Source organism: Scomber japonicus, chromosome 20 (assembly GCF_027409825.1).
Source record: "Scomber japonicus isolate fScoJap1 chromosome 20, fScoJap1.pri, whole genome shotgun sequence".
NCBI classification, from domain to species: Eukaryota; Metazoa; Chordata; class Actinopteri; order Scombriformes; family Scombridae; genus Scomber; species Scomber japonicus.
Window position 1 is genome coordinate 12,159,630 of NC_070597.1, and position 16,323 is coordinate 12,175,952.

Here is a 16,323-nt window from a genome sequence, read left to right on the forward strand (position 1 = left end):
TTTATTAATTACTGTAACATTTATCCTTATGCAACTTCACAGTAGAGCACCTTTTTTTATATACTCTTACAATGTTGCAGTACAATACATGAGACATTTATCATTAGCAGCTTTTCAATAGGGGTTCTCCTCTCCTGTCACCACTACATCAGATAGTTGACCTCCTCCCTGTGAGCTGTTTCATCATTCTTGTCAGTCAGCCCTGTCACTGTTATGTCATCCATCAAACCAAAAGATTAACATTAAAATATGAGCAATAAAGACATGTAGCAATATTATGATCAGTGCACACATTGTAAAGAAATTAAAGGACACTATGTTTTATTGCACTTTGTTTGTACCTTTTGGTAATGTAGCCTGATTATATGGGCTATATGTTAATAATCCACATAATACTGTATGTAGGACACAGTATCCCAAGATTAAAGCCATATATGATAAAAGTACATATTTGAGAGTGCATTAATTTACAATAATAGACCATAAGTCACTAACACGGCTGATTGGACTTTTTTTTTTTTTTTTTTTTTACTGTTATTGTAGATAATGAATAGTTTTGATATGTCACCAGACCATTTAGCTGTGACAGAGTTGACAGAAAAAATGCACTTAAGACGTCCACGTTGCTTTCTCCAGTCATTATCAAAATGACAAAGTTGACAGACTCTTTGTAGTACCTGTGTGCAGAATTTTCTTCTTGATGGGTTTTTGATTAGCTCCCTTGAAATACCTCTCACAACTACATATTTTGTTGTTACACAGTGCGCACAGTATGTCCTCAATTTCCTGTGAAGTGCAGCGATTTAAAACTTTGCATATTTTTTACTCTCAGAATGTATTTTTGAGGAAAAAAAGTCCAGATAAATGATCCCTATAATCAAATTTCACATTTTGAAACAATCAGGGGTGCTTAGAAGAGATAATACAATTTCTAAGACTGTAATTCTTATCAGTGTTTATTTCCTCCCTAGCTTGTTTGAATCTAAAAACAGAAATGTTATATGATAACATAAGTGTTTTGTTTATCATCTTTTCTTCACAAACAGGTTAGACATGACTGGACTATATAATCAATTTTATTCAAATTGAAACTGAAGGTTGTTAAATTATGCTGGGAGAGAATTGTACTCTGAAACCCACCTTGGTAGGCTATGTGTGTCACCAGATGCTATATATGCTTTTTACATAATTACTTACTTTTCACATATACTGCTTTTGATCTATTCTACCACCAACAGATTTAGTCGCCTAACGAAGGTCTTAATTACTCTGGTGAAAGAATTATTCAAACATGTAAGGAAGTGCATGAAGCTTTTGCAAATCACTTTATTTTGCATAGAAACTTGAATTCAATGTAGAATAAATTATTATTATTATTATAAAAAATATTTTATTTAATTCACAAAAGAAGAAAGAATGGGTCTTTGTAGTAATACACAAGACCATATCCACCTGTTTGTTTTCCAATTTTATTCATATATTTTATTTTATTTTATTCTATTAAATTAATTTTTTGTTTTCTATTCAGACATACATAGAGGAAGACACACACACTGTCTTCACTTGCCTTTGGATCCATTTGGTAAGATAAATGCATTATCTTATAAAATGTGTTTTAAATTGTTTTTATTGCTGTACTTTTTTATGGCTTTATTTTCATGCTTAAATTTTAGCTGCTTGTTTTATTTCCTAAAACTGGACATGTGACATTCAGGAGCTGTTTAGAGACTCCTTCACTCTTCATGTGTATTTACTGTAAAAAATCCAAAGGACATGTGACAGGAGGCACCGGTGAGGTGAAGTTAGGGTGAGGAGCAGCAGAGATGGGGAATAGCCTTTAGCCCTGCCTGAAGCCCAGATTAAGACCAGATGATGTGGGCAGCTCTAGCACAACTTGGCCTTTCCTTTTCCCTTTAATGGAGGAGGATGGGGAGAAAGGGAAGCTCCACAAGTTGCCCTACCATGGCAACTGGATGGGTGATGCTCCCCAGTCTCCCTGAAGTGTTGTTCCCCTCCAGTCATCTGTTAGCGTGTCATTACCACCCAGGAAAACCAAGGGGCTGAGCACCAGTGAGAGGACAGCAATGGCCAAGAGCTGCCTGCATGGAAAAGGCAACGGGCTGTCAAGGATGTCACAGCTGCTGGCATTTGTTTTGGACACATGGTTCCAGTGACTCTTAGACAGGACTTGTGGAGGTCTTGGACTTAGGACTCTTAGACATTTTAATTGCCTTATACATTGCTGTGTTATAGTAATGTACCAGGGTTTTAGTCATTTTTAACACATTGTATTTTGTTTTTTAATGTTTTGTAATAAATTATGCTTTTACTCACCTTCAAGTGAATTGGTTGCCCAGTGTTGTTCTCTACCTGATCTTAAAGAATCAATTTCCTTTCACCCTTCTCTTTACCTATACTGTAATAAGCTGAAACCTTAATATGAGATATTTTATATTTGAAAACATTATGGTTGGCAGAGCATCGAATCATTTACCATGACAAGATTGGCCGTGTCCTCATTTTTAGGTTTTGGCCAGTGGGATTATGGCCCCCTGTTATCTATCTGTAGCGTGTACACGTCTGGTTATGGATATTTGTGTTGGTCCAAGAGGACGTCTTAGCAAAGTTTTGAGATTTTATGAATGAAAAAAAGTAGAAACCCTGATTGTTTTGTGCATCACTCTGGTTAGGGAAGATGTAATACTGCAGTGTCTGAAAAAAGTCCTAGTCAACCAGCAATCACTAGCAGTAGTAATAGTAAAAGTAGTGGTAGCAGTAGTAGTGTTAATGTGAGTACAACTAAAAGCAGTATAGTTTGTATCTGTCTGTTATTTTAACAGAAAACGTGTCACATCACAACTAATCTTTCCATTACAGATCCATTACTGGTATTTATACACTTACTTGTGTGTATGTGCTGAGTTTCACTTATGGAACCAGTTCTGTGCAGAGCATACCTGAGTGAGGAGGATCCACAGTTATTACTTGGATTATAAGTATTCTCTGCTGTTATTATCAATGTGGTCATACTGCATGCTTTCCTAGGCTGCTAAGCTTATTTTTTACCCTAGCGGCTATCCAGGAGTGCCCTAGTAATGATGTAGTCAACCTTAGCAGTCACTAAGCCATGCCTAGCAGGCACCTAGTAAACCCTGTCTGTTAATGTGGATTTCTGGGTGTGCATGGATGTGAATATATAAAGAAGCCCTAACCTAATCCCTAGCCATATCTTCTCCCAAAGCCCTGGACCTGAACTTTAGCCATAATTATAATTGGAGAGGGCTAATTATTTGGTTGACCTTTTGATCTTACTTCTCACTGAATTTACCACACACACACACACACACACACACACACACACACACACACACACACACACACACACACAAACATTTGTCATAGTAGTCTACAACAGACCACACACACACATACATCCACCCTGTAGCAATTCCTTAAAAATATCTATATAAGATTAAAATCCTAGAACAACAAAACAAAGAAGGATATTTGTATGCATTTCATATTTCAGCCACAAATCAATACAAATCTACAAAAACTGGAGATTCAGTGCAGGATGAAGCTGACCCATTGTTGACATTTTGTGGATGTCAGAAAAAGTGTTTTCTGTGTGAAATAAAGCTGGTGAACAAAACGGTTGTTCCATTCAGTTAATTGTTAGGCTGAACGTAGACAGGCAGCTCTACTCCACTGCACTACTCAGTGGCTGTGGAATTGGAAGATTGGCGGTTCGATTCCCAGCTGCTCCAGTCCCCATGTTGATGTGTCCTTGGGCAAGACACTTAACCCCAAGTTAAGTTCCAACGGTGTGTGAATGAGAATGAAAGGTTAGCTTCCCCCTGATGAGCAGGTTGGCACCCTGCGTGGTAGCCTGTGCCATCAGTGTATGAATGGGTGTGAATGGGTGAATGACATGTAGTGTAAAAGCGCTTTGAGTGGTGGTAACGACTAGAAAAGCGCTATATAAGTACAGTCCATTTACACAGCTCTAGGACTTTTCCATTAGCCGTTACTGCTGTAATCCAGGCAAAGGTCATCCAGGTTTGTTTTGGTGTGATTTTCTATGATGCTTATATTTCTTACTTTCTGATTTCATTACCATTTAATGAAAATATTCCATTTGGATTTCTGTCTGGAAGATAAAACCGTGCTGACTTAAAATGTGTATATCCAGTATATCCAATTTTTGTTTGTGAGGAAAAATGCTATCAAGATTAAGTTTCCTACAGCTTTAATCATTCCTTTGTCTACTGGTGCCCTCACAATTAGGATTAAGTTGTTCAAGAGCCTGAAGCAACAGAAACTTTCAGAAACGTCCACATTAGTTTTGTGATGCAATACACATGTAGTCATCTTTTTTATTGCCAGTGAGTAAATGGCTTGTAACATCACTTAAAAATTAGACCTTCTCTTACTTTCTTGGTTGCCTCCTGTAACAGTGTGTGGACTGATTTCTCAGTGTAGGACACTTTCTCAGTGCATGGATCTACAAATATATGTAATATAGACCTTTTAGGACTAATCAAGTCAAAGTGCAACCTGGCTCGATCTGGCATGCATACAAAAGAGGGCGAATATCTTATTCTTACAAGTAGAGAGATTAATAACTTTATTATTACATCTATTTTTTTTTGTTGTTTTTTTTGGCATAGACGCCTTTATTCAACAGTAGACAGGCAGGAAACATGGGAGAAAGAGGGGGGTGTGACATGCAGCAAAGGACCTCCGGCCGGGATTCGAACCGGGGTCGGCTGCGTATATGGCATGCACTCTAACCACTCGACCACCTGCGCACCATTACATCTATTTTTTAAATCTAAATTGAGGATGCATTGATATTTACAACACAGTTAAGCAAGAGCATTATTATTTCAGATCAATTCAGGCAGTGAAAGAGAAGCAGTAAGGTTCTTTTTAAAGTACAAATATAGTGGTTTATGTGAACATTTTCTGACCCTCACAACCACGGACTTACTTAATTACTAATTACTTTATACATTCTAACACTTGGAAACATTATTAAACATCACCATGTCAATTACCGTTTTTATGCCGATGATTCACAATTGTACATCTCTGTCTCGCCAAATGATACCAATTCACTGCATGCTCTCATTGCCTGTCTCACTGACATCAATGTATGGTTGGGTAAAAAACTGTTTAAAACTAAATGAGGAAACCACTGAGATAGGACTAAAAGCAGCAAGAGAAAAACTGCACTCAGTGTTTGGTGGTCATAGCAACCAGATTTAATAACATTTAGTCACAAACTTCAGAATGATTTAATTTTCTAATTCTCATTTTAACAGGTCATTCAAACAACATTTTTGCATCTCAACTGAGAAAAGATGCTGAAATGCTCATTCACACTTTTACTAGCCTGTTTAGACTATTGTAATTCCCTTTTAATTAAATTACCTAAAAACTGGATCATATACCCCTACGGCTTAAGACACTACACTGGCTACCTTTATCTTTTAGAATTGATTTGATTAGAAGTTATTTTATATGTTTATAAAACTTTAAATGACCTTCCTTTTCCCTACATCAGAGTGTGTGACATAAAATTACCAGTGAAAATATCAATCTAGCTGCTATTCACTGGCTACCCATTATTTTCAGAATACAATTCAAAATCTTCCTTTTTTATTTTCAAACCACTTGCTGGTCCTGTGCCACAGAAATTGGCAAAGGGATAGGGGGTTAGGGTAAGTGTTAGGAAATTAGACTTTCTTCAACAAAGTGTTCTTTGAAAAGCAAACAAAAGACCTTCTATTTCAGCTGAGCATTTTCTTAAATTAACACACCATGTACAGTATGTTAGTTAGTTTTGACACACAGGAGGGAGGTCATAACAAAATCTGCAACACAAAGAAAACACAATATCACATTATATTCTCTGCATGTATTGAGGTCAACTGCAAATGAGGGGCAACAAGATGGACAGGTGGCTAGTTCAAGTGACACGGAGGAACATAAAAACTCTGCAGTGACGGCTGGTGGGTAGGTGATGAATAACAAATCTGCTGTTTCCATGACAGACCACCTTGAAGGATATGACCCACCACTTCATACATTGTACATCAACATCAACACATCAATGAGTCACAATTCTATGTGTAAGCTCAAAAAAAGGAAATGTTATGCAGTTTAATGGAGCAAAAGAGAAGGCAAAGTGTGGTTTTCTTCAACTTAAAAGGTGCAATTACAGCATGATATGAAGGTTTCTAACATGACAGTTCACTTTCCCATTCAGCGTTTAGGGAATGACATGGTCCAGGGTTAAACTCAGGTCAGCATCTTTTCCCTGTTTGTTGAATGAAAGTCTGATGTGTCTGTACTCAGAAACCCAGACTTTGGAAAAAATATACCCCTTGACTCCCCCTCCTCATCCCCTGAACATCAATTTTGAAAACAGCATCTGATGAATGTTGAAGAGTATGCAGTCATTCAGAGGCTTGCACTTCCCTTTAACTGAACTCTCCAAACTGTCAAAATGACTGGCTTGTTGTGTCACACAATAGTTCTTAAAAGTCCAATTTTGTATTTGACTGGAAAGTGGACTGTAATGACAACATTCCCCTTGTAGCGACTGCAGCAAATTGCAGTTCAGAAATTATGTTTTAGCTTTTAACATTAATACAAATTCCAACTATAGTGCCAGCATTTATTCCTGTGATATGCTTCTTCGATTGATTGATTTTTTTCAAAAATGTATCCATACACATATTTGGGGATTTAGTGGTGCTTTATCAAAATCATGCAGTGCATCTTAAGTTCTGAAAGTTTTCTCTAAAAAGTAACTACCAAGTTTTATCAGCTTTTTTTGTACTTTGAACTTAACTTTTGTACTTAAATCAATTTGTGTTGCTAGAACTCGTATTAAATATTTGCTGCGTGCTTCAACTATTTATTTTATTGATTAGTTAAGGGCCATGAGATGATACCGCAGTTTTGCAAATCTTTATTTAACAACTTTAATTTTGTTCCACAGACTTGTTCCTGTAATTAAAGAATTGTTTCTGCTTCTTTCTTCTGAAGGTTTCCTGGAAAGAATATTTGATAGTAATTGCATGAAAAAGTGAGACAAAGTTGTGATACAGTTAGTGGAGTTAGTTGTGTTGAGTTTGTGAGCAGCTGCAGTGAGCATCATTTATTTAACATTGACAATTTCTTTCTTCGTATTAAATTATTATTGGCTGTAGACAAACACAATGTTTCCTGTTTAATTGACCTGCTGTGCACTGACGAAATGGCTGTAGGTGTTATTATCTCTGCAAACATTAACATTAATTTGTTGTTTGTTATGACATGGCTCACAGTGGGGAGACACATCATGTCAGATGTTTAACAAAATATATGGGACAGTCAGCAGGGAGGTCGCAGCACTCAGCACAGCTTCTACATGAATGAGAAAGAGGAGCACAAATAAGCTATAGGGCACTATAGGCCCAGGTGCTGTGAGTTACAGCAATCAGCCTCAGCTCTTCACCTGTGACAGAGAAAGAAATTAGCCACTACCACACATGACCCCACAGAGGTATCACAAAGTAAGTTGTAAGTTGAATTGATTTATGAGGCTCCTTCCAATAAACTTCTTAGGAGATTGTTTGGTATTTACTGACCTGTCACTAGTAATTGTAATTCTATGTCAATTTTATATCTTCAGGTCCTTATTCTTAGGTTGAATTTATTCTGTAGCTTCTGCGCTTTACATTACATGTCATTCACCCATTCACACACATTCATACACTGATGACAGGAGCTACCACGCAGGGTGCCAACCTGCTCATCAGGGGGGAATTTAACCATTCATGTATCGTATCACAATTGGACCCTCCATCTGAGAACCCTGTCACCTCATGGACTGAGTAGTAGTAGTAGTTCTGTATAAATTATAAAGGCTCCTGGGGCTTCACAATCTGGATTTTGGGCTCAGTATATGATTTTGTGATACTGGGTTAAATGTATAAGAATTTAGTTGACTGCCAAAAAAGGTTTGGAGTCACTTATCTAGACTGATGTCTCTTTTGTGACACCAGCTGCAATAAAAATGTTTTAGGAAGATATAATTATGATGATTTGCATGAAGCATGTTTCGTTTTTGTATATTCCAAATATGAAATCAAATATTCACACATCAGATCGATCAGCAGACTTATCACTGGTCCACTGTCCTTTACACACACACACACGCACACACACACACACACACACACACACACACACACACACACACACACACTCTTAGAGCAGCGACAGCAGCTGACTCCACTAGGTGAAGGAGGCAGCGCAACATCCAGATGCACCTGTGGGTTCTAGAGGATGTTTCAGCTCTGATTTTTCTTTTCTTTCTTTCTGCGAGCAACTTGGACTCAGGATTGAAAAGACGCGTGTCAGTATGTCAGCAGCTTCGACAGATTCTGGGCAGGGGTCCACCAAAATAACTCCTGAAGTGCTGCAAGAGATGCTCCAGTACTACAACCTGAGCCGGCACGAGTTCATCAACACTTATAACATCCAGCCACTCGTCTACATCCCCGAGTTACCGTACAGCGCTAAGACTACCTTCGTGATCATGTACGTGGTTATTTTCGCTCTGGCTCTGGCTGGAAATAGTTTGGTGATCTACATAGTTGTGAAAAAACGGGCGACACAGACTGCGACAGATATTTTTATTTGCTCTCTTGCGGTCAGCGACCTGCTCATCACTTTCTTCTGCATCCCTTTCACTCTGCTGCAGAACATCTCGTCTGAATGGTTCGGAGGTGAGTTTTAAAACCTTTAAAGTTGTATTTAATATTGAATATTTAAAATGTGGAATCGGATAGAATCACAGTCGACTACAACTTCACCAAACTGTGCTCAACAGTGAGGAAATCAATATTAAAATCATAAGAATTATCATAATAAAATATAAGTCACACACACACACAGACACACACAGTCTCACACACATTACATAGAAAAATGCATCAATTCAACTGAACAGCTAGCGTAAGATAAGGATTAGGCAGCCTAACTAATAATGATGGTATTAAATAATCAGACATGGGTTCACATTTACTCAAAGTATTTAAACCTAAGCAGCTCAACAATAATATTGCAAATTAGATGAATGAATGAAACCAGCCAATCTGTGCAAACTGCAGATTCAAATCAAACAGACAGCTCTAATTGTGTCAATCATGATAGACAGATAGATAGATAGATTAAAGTCTCTCTTCCAAAAGTCTGTGGATATACAGAGATGGACACCTAACAGCACCATACATAAAGTGATATGTTACATTGTCACAGCCAGTAATAAAACACAAAGCATGCTGGTATACAGTATCCAACATCAGGCATTCATAAAGAGCAGATCACTGTACTCCAGTAAAGGTTATTGATATAGTTATTGATACCTTAGTATTTAAGATTCTAGATCTCCTCCAGGAATGAACTTTAAGGAAAAGACCAGGTAGCTGCAACAGGATGTAATACTTTGAAATGAATCACTAAGCCCTTGTGTCTTCTCAAGGATTTGGTTTACTATTGCAGTGGTTTCATATATTTCACAGATCACAACACTGTGAACGTGCCTGATGAGCAGTAAGGAGCGTAACCAATACCAATACCTTGACATTTAGTGTATCATAGCAATAGAAGGCCAGGCTTGAAGCATGCTCACCTATTTATATACAGTCACAATTAGTTCTGGGTGAATCAGAGTTGACATGTGTGTCTTACCTACAGTGCATGTTGTCACCTGGGTTTCAGCTCTGAGCTTCAGCTCTGAGCTTCATTAGTCAAAACTGCAGTCAAGTGTCATCATCAGAGATGTTTGTTTTGTCAATTCAATTAAGCCCCACAGGAAGATAGAAAGGATAGATGTCATATGACCTTTAATGGAAAAACGAGTGTCCTGCTGTTTTTTCTGTACCTCACTTGTTCATCCTCTGTTTTTACTGCAGGCGTTCTGGTTTGCAAGACAGTTCCTTTTGTACAGACCACAGCCATAGTGACAGGCATCCTCACGATGACCTGCATTGCCATTGAGAGATACCAGGGCATTGTCTTCCCACTGAAAATGAGGAGACAGTATTCATCGAAAAGAGCATACAGGATGCTAGGTATTATATCTATTCATGCAGGGCTTATGTTATGTACTTTGAAGGTTTGTTTGTGAATACAAGGAAACCTGTGTTCTGTGAACAAGTTACAGCTGATTGATTCATTAAGAAGATAAAAACTGAAAAAACACAAAAGCAGCTATACAAACCCAATTTTTCAATTTACACGCAGATGGAGAAGCATATTTCAGCCTTCATCTCTTTGAGTGGAAGTATATTCATTGGGGGTGTACAGTTATATCAGACAAGAAATGACAACAAACACAAATGATTCCACTATGGCGCAACTTTTACTGCTGCAGCTTCATAATTAACTATGGAGTAACCTGATTGAGTGTTTCTACATGTTTGTTTATGCTGTGCAAAACTAGAAGTTCTCAAGGTTGCATTCTTGTGTTGGACAATCTTGATCTGCCAAATTATGGGCATATTTTTAATGCTCAAGGAACACACACAGAGTGCACAAGCAAGAATGTGAAAAATTCTGTGTGTGTTGTAGCTGCGTGTATATGCATGCAAGTTGATAAAATGCAAGTATGTCACAAGACTTAAAAGTAGAGCCCAACTGATATATCTGCTTTGGCTGATATTGACTTATCATACAGTAGATATACATCAGATGTGCAAAGAGAAAGGTAGTACATAAATATGCTATAGGCTGTGTTTTATGAAGGTTTCACTCTCACACTTCTTTTTACTGTCATATACTATTTACTATTACTATGATTTTGGATAGTAAGATTATGCTGAACTGTAAAAAGTAAACAAAACACAAACAAACTATCACAGTGCATGTATTTGTGTAACTCTTTAATAACCAAACTTGAGGGTTCCTTGTTATAAAAGTTTGTGTTTTTTTATTGGTTTAAAAAAACAAATAATCATAATTAATATTGTCTTAAAACTTGCATATTTGTCAGGCTCAAGTGAGAAAATGAAGCCAAATTCTTCTTATGAAGCTTCACAACAGGCTGAATGCCAAGCTTTCCTCATCAGAATTTTTTTTTTGTCAAAACCTTAGTGAGTGAAAAAGTTAACAAGTGCGAATATTGCATGTATGAAAGAGAATAAACTTAAGGATAGCATACCAATTTAAATCTGAGTCCTGAGGGGCTCACGGAAAGCAAAGAATTGCAGAGGAATGATGCAGAGACTTGGCGTGATTGGCAGCTTGTTAATTACAAGAGAGAAGAATTGAATTGTACAGCTGTTGTAGCCACTGTTTGGCATTAGTCACACACAGGTCACTCTCCTTGAATCACCCTGGCAGTTACTGTACACACTGCACATCCTGCATGGTACATGTACTGTATTTGAACCAAGAGTCTTATCTGCAAATTACATCAACATATCTCTCTACATCCTGCAGGACTTGTATGGATTGCCTCTGTGATAGTGGGCTCACCAATGCTGTTTGTGCAGCAGCTAGAGGTAAGTGGTGCCCTTCAAAGCAACCATCACAAAATTAGTTTCATTAGCTTCCTTTGACTGTGACCACAAGCTTTATTTAAGCTGCAGGCAAAATTCGTGTCAAATACTTGATTCAGCTTTGAAGAATATATCTTTATGGTTAATATCAATACAGATACAAACAAGTCATTAAATATAATCAGTATCAGACATATTTTTGAACCAGAGGAATTCAAGGCTTGAGTCCTGAGGTTTGAATTCACTGAATTACAGAGGTTTAGAAAGATTGATATTATCTTGCTTACTTTTATGCTTTAAGCCTGGCACAGATAGCAAAACCTCATGCATAAATGTTTGTTGATTGTGACCTGCTTTTTAAATCAAGGAATCCAAAGGAAAACAGTGATAAAAGGCTTCCTGAACAGTTCAGTGAAAATTTAGTGAGAATTTAATATGGTCAGTATGTGCATGAATACAGGCACTAAATGACATGTAGAGCATAGAAAAGTGTGGTTCAGCATCTACTCTAGACTGCAACATTTCAAGCAGGGATACTGCCTGAGGAAGAGGGCCAAGCTTAAGATGTGTCGCATTCCAGCGTAGCTCCTGATCCAAGCCTTTTGTTTTCCTCATGCCATTTACTGTCTTTACTGAGAATATTGGATTCTCATACTTTGTTGCACTGATGGCTCCTGCATTTCATATCAAAAATATAGTTGTGTAGACTGCAGTTTCTAGGCATAATGGACCACACAAACCTAGTAAATAGAAAAGAATATTGCATCGTGTGGCATAAAATTCATTAGCACGTTAACTCAACTTGCTGTCTCATATTATGTATTTCATCGTTAACAAATGTTGACACAGACTGCATGAAAAACAACCATCTTTTTAGTTTCATAGCTATTTGATCTGGCATGCCTTTGTACGTGTGCTGTCATGTATTTTTGTGAGGAAACTGTAGTACTGGGGTTGCCAGTCTTTTTGAAATGATAGGAGATGACATGTTGGCACTACTACTGTACTGTGGGACAGCTTTGGGGATACATCTGCAGATGATGTCCAATTGTCTTCATGAACCTCTTAATGGCTGTGTTCATAAGTGTGAAGCTGGTGAGGGTTCACCCTTGTCTCTCTAACAGCAACTGCTAGTGGGCAAAAAAGAGGGGAAAAAAGAGGAATGAAAGAGAATGACTGTGTTTGTGAATGATGCTTAGAGTCTACTGCAGTGGCTATAGTTAGTGTTGCTATTAAATGTGTCACCTGTTAGTGAGAGCTACTTTGTCTTCATTGTTCTTTCATGACTGAAAGCTTTTTTTCCATCCTCTCCCAGGTGAAGTACGACTTCTTATATGATCACTATCACGTATGTTGTCAGGAGAGTTGGCGCTCTCTGAATCACAGACAGGCATACACAACCTTCATTATGGTGGCTCTTTTCCTGCTCCCTTTGGCAGCCATGCTGTTCCTTTACACTCGTATCGGAATTGAGTTGTGGATCCGCAAGAGAGTGGGCGACTCCTCAGTCCTCAACACCATGAACCACAGGGAGATCAGTAAGATCTCAAGGTAGGTTTGACAGCAGAGGTGTCTCCCTAAGTCTGGAGTGTTTATGCAGTATTCATGCATTTTTACAACAGAAAAATGTCTCTTAAGCATCACATCTTCCAGTGTGTATAAAATATCTTCCTGCTAGTGGTATTGTTGGCTTAGATTTGCATTCCAGTGAACTGTATTGGCAGTAGTAGCGGGTGGGTCATGTCATTGTTGTTGCACTATCAACTCCTACTGGTGGGTCAGGGCTCCTGCATGTTTATTATCAGTTAATGTTGGTCACTGAACATTTACATCACGTTCAGGCAGCCAAAAGTAGGGAACAATTGTCCCGATGTTACATAAGCTATGGGATGTCGTTGTCATGGTTAAAAAGAAACCAACCATTAGCTGTTGATTGGCAAAAGAATGCAAAACCTTTCTCCTTTATCAAACACAGATCATTTAAAGGTTGATCCAAACCATCAAACCACCATTTAATCTTCTTTCTGCTCTACTACTGGATATAAAAATTGGTTGTTTTAAGCAGTTTAAACCCAACAGATGTTTTTCAGGTCTTATATATGACAAAACACCTGCAGCCATTATTTCCTAAGTAAGCTCCCATGTGGCGTCTTAGTACCAAGCAGCACATCCAGTCAACATCAGAAGCAGTAATTTTATCACACTTATTTATCACCCCCGATCAGCAAATACTAGCTATTACTATTCTATATTGATGGCTTCTTTTGTATGATGCATATGATTCATGCTGTGATGGTCAACATAGCCTGCATTACAGTGAATCTGAGAACAGCCAGAATGCTACCTGTATTAAAAATGGCCTGATTATTGGGTGCTTGCAGGGGAAACAACAAGGAGATCGATTTTTCATATCACAAAACATTTTCATGGCACTCTGAATCTGGCAAAATTGAAAGTGTTTCTTCTTAATATCAAGCTGATCCTACAAAGAACCAATGCTGTGTTGTTTTTCTCATTCTCTTGCCTTTTTTTTTGTTTTGTTTTGTTTGGACAGTCTTTGCCCTTCCCTGAACAACAGTGGGAGTTGGGGCTGCTTTACTGGAGTGCTGGCCCTTCCAAATTGGGGAGAAATGGCCTCCACTCAGGTATATGAGTGCAAGGGCCCTGATAATTATTTCATGCTGGCCCACTGCTGCTTCCCTTTGGCACCCTTACCTATGTGGAAGAGTGCCATCATTAGTGATATTAGATGCACATGTTCCTCTCATGCTATAACAAGTCAACATGCCTGAAGTAAGAAGGCTCTTTTTTTTACTCGTTTTAAGATTTGCTCTTACTTGTATTAGTGTATTTTTGCTATAAACCTCTACAGGAAAAAGAAGAGAGCTGTTAAAATGATGATCACCATTGTCCTGCTGTTCACTGTTTGCTGGGCACCATTTCACACGGTCCACATGCTGTTTGAATACTGTAAGTAAGTCATAGGGTCAATGTGAATTTGAATGGATAATTGGAAATAAGAACAATTCCTAGACATATAGTAGCTTAATTTCTCTGTGGATCAGACTAACTATGACCTTGTCTCTGTGTGTAACTGTCCAGATGACCTGGAGAAGAAATACGACGGGGTGACACTCACCATGCTCATCGCCATTGTTCAGGCCATTGGGTTCTTCAACAGCTTCAACAATCCTATCGTGTATGCCTTCATGAATGAGAACTTCAAAAAGAGCTGCGTCTCCACCCTGTCCCACTGCATCAGAAAACCCAACCAGCAGGGCGGTGCCGTCGCAGTGCCCAGACTGAGTGTACAGTTCATTAAACCTCAAAGCAGAGAAGCCTTCCTGGAGTTGGATGAAGGCAACAGCTCGAAGCAGAACTCAGCGGAAAAAGGTCCATCAACTTCATCACATGGAGAGAGCTCCCTGGAAATAATAGGGGAAAAAATCTCCACGATCCAAACAGAGCTCCCTGCAAACAGCTCCTCTCAAGTCAAATGAGAAAGGACCAGCTCAACGTTTAGGTGGTGAACTCCACCCTCCTGGTTGCTGTCAGTCACTGGTACTTGACACTTGAAATCAGATGTGATTTGAAATCTCACAGGTGCAGTTCAAAGACTCGAAAAGTCCAACAGCTTGAAAATATGTATCTGCAATGCCAGAAAGCATGAACATTTTTAAAATTCTGGGCATAAATACACCCCCCCCCCCCCCCCACCCCCACCCCCGGGAATCACACACAGCGATCAGCTTGTTATCTGGATGTCACGCCATGTTTCTAAAATCTGCAGGACACTCAGCCTCTCTCAGTGTGCATTTAATGAGGTGTTGGAGGGAACGATGTTCAATTTCACCCCAAATAAGCACAAACTTTTACCACTGTGGCATTTTTGGAGGTTTGGAACTGTTTGGACCTGAAAACACAGACAATGACTTTAGATCAGAGGTCACCTCTTTGTAAAACTTGAAACTGAGTTGACTGAAACACATTTTTGTCAGCTTTTTTGTCTGTTATTGTATGGAAGTGTATTGTATTCACTTAAAAAAAGAAAAAAAAGCTCTGTTTTTCTGAATGATTTTTTTTTCTTTTTCTGTTTTGTGAGTAATATATTTTCTTTCTCTGTTTTTCTGACTTTTTTTTTCCTGAATTAACGCAACCTACCTCCTGATCTACGGAAACGTATTACTGTCACGCCAGAAAAACTGTCCGAAAAACAGTAAAAGAAAATATATTACTCAGAAAAATAGAAAAAGAAAATATATTACTCAGAAAAACAGAAAAAGAAAATATATTACTCAGGAAAACAGTAAAAGAAAAGATATTACTCAGAAAAACAGAAAAAGAAAATATATTACTCAGAAAAACAGTAAAAGAAAAGATATTACTCAGAATTCTTTTTTTTAATTGAAGGCAATACGCTTCCGTAGTTATTGTACCATTGTTTGTCAAAATGATTTTGACATTGTTTGCTGAGCAGAGAAGACAGCCCTGCAAATACAGTTTGTATGTTTTTTTTTAGAAGATGAAGGTTGAAATGTCCTCCTGTTTCATCTTTTTAGTAGTTTAGTTCAGTTTAGTTTAGTTTATTTGGATCCCCATTAGCTGTTACGCAGGCAACAGCTACTCTTCCTGGAGTCCATAAGGTTCAAAGACATACAAGGTACCAGCCATTATCACTCACTTATTTCATTTAAGAAAAAATTGGATGTATTCTCATGTGCACTGAACAAGTGATGCGATATTTAAATGGACCCTGGCACAG

The 16,323-nt window shown here is 38.2% G+C and overlaps 1 protein-coding gene across 1 annotated transcript; it reads left to right on the forward strand.

Moving 5' to 3' along the window:
- Nucleotides 1-8,419: 8,419 nt before the first annotated feature.
- qrfprb (pyroglutamylated RFamide peptide receptor b) lies at nucleotides 8,420-15,061 on the forward strand. The gene is made up of 6 exons (XM_053340896.1): nucleotides 8,420-8,786; nucleotides 9,975-10,133; nucleotides 11,503-11,564; nucleotides 12,877-13,112; nucleotides 14,434-14,531; nucleotides 14,664-15,061. Exons 1-6 carry the CDS (start codon nucleotides 8,420-8,422, stop codon nucleotides 15,059-15,061), a joined length of 1,320 nt encoding a protein of 439 aa, XP_053196871.1.
- The last annotated feature ends 1,262 nt before the right edge of the window (nucleotides 15,062-16,323 follow it).

Bases quoted from the DNA above. Each gene is read 5' to 3' on its own strand.
- qrfprb (XM_053340896.1), top strand. From the start codon at position 8,420: ATGTCAGCAGCTTCGACAGATTCTGGGCAGGGGTCCACCAAAATAACT. The intron at 10,134-11,502 runs GTATTATATCTA...TACATCCTGCAG, and splicing joins AAGAGCATACAGGATGCTAG to GACTTGTATGGATTGCCTCT. The intron at 13,113-14,433 runs GTAGGTTTGACA...AAACCTCTACAG, and splicing joins GAGATCAGTAAGATCTCAAG to GAAAAAGAAGAGAGCTGTTA.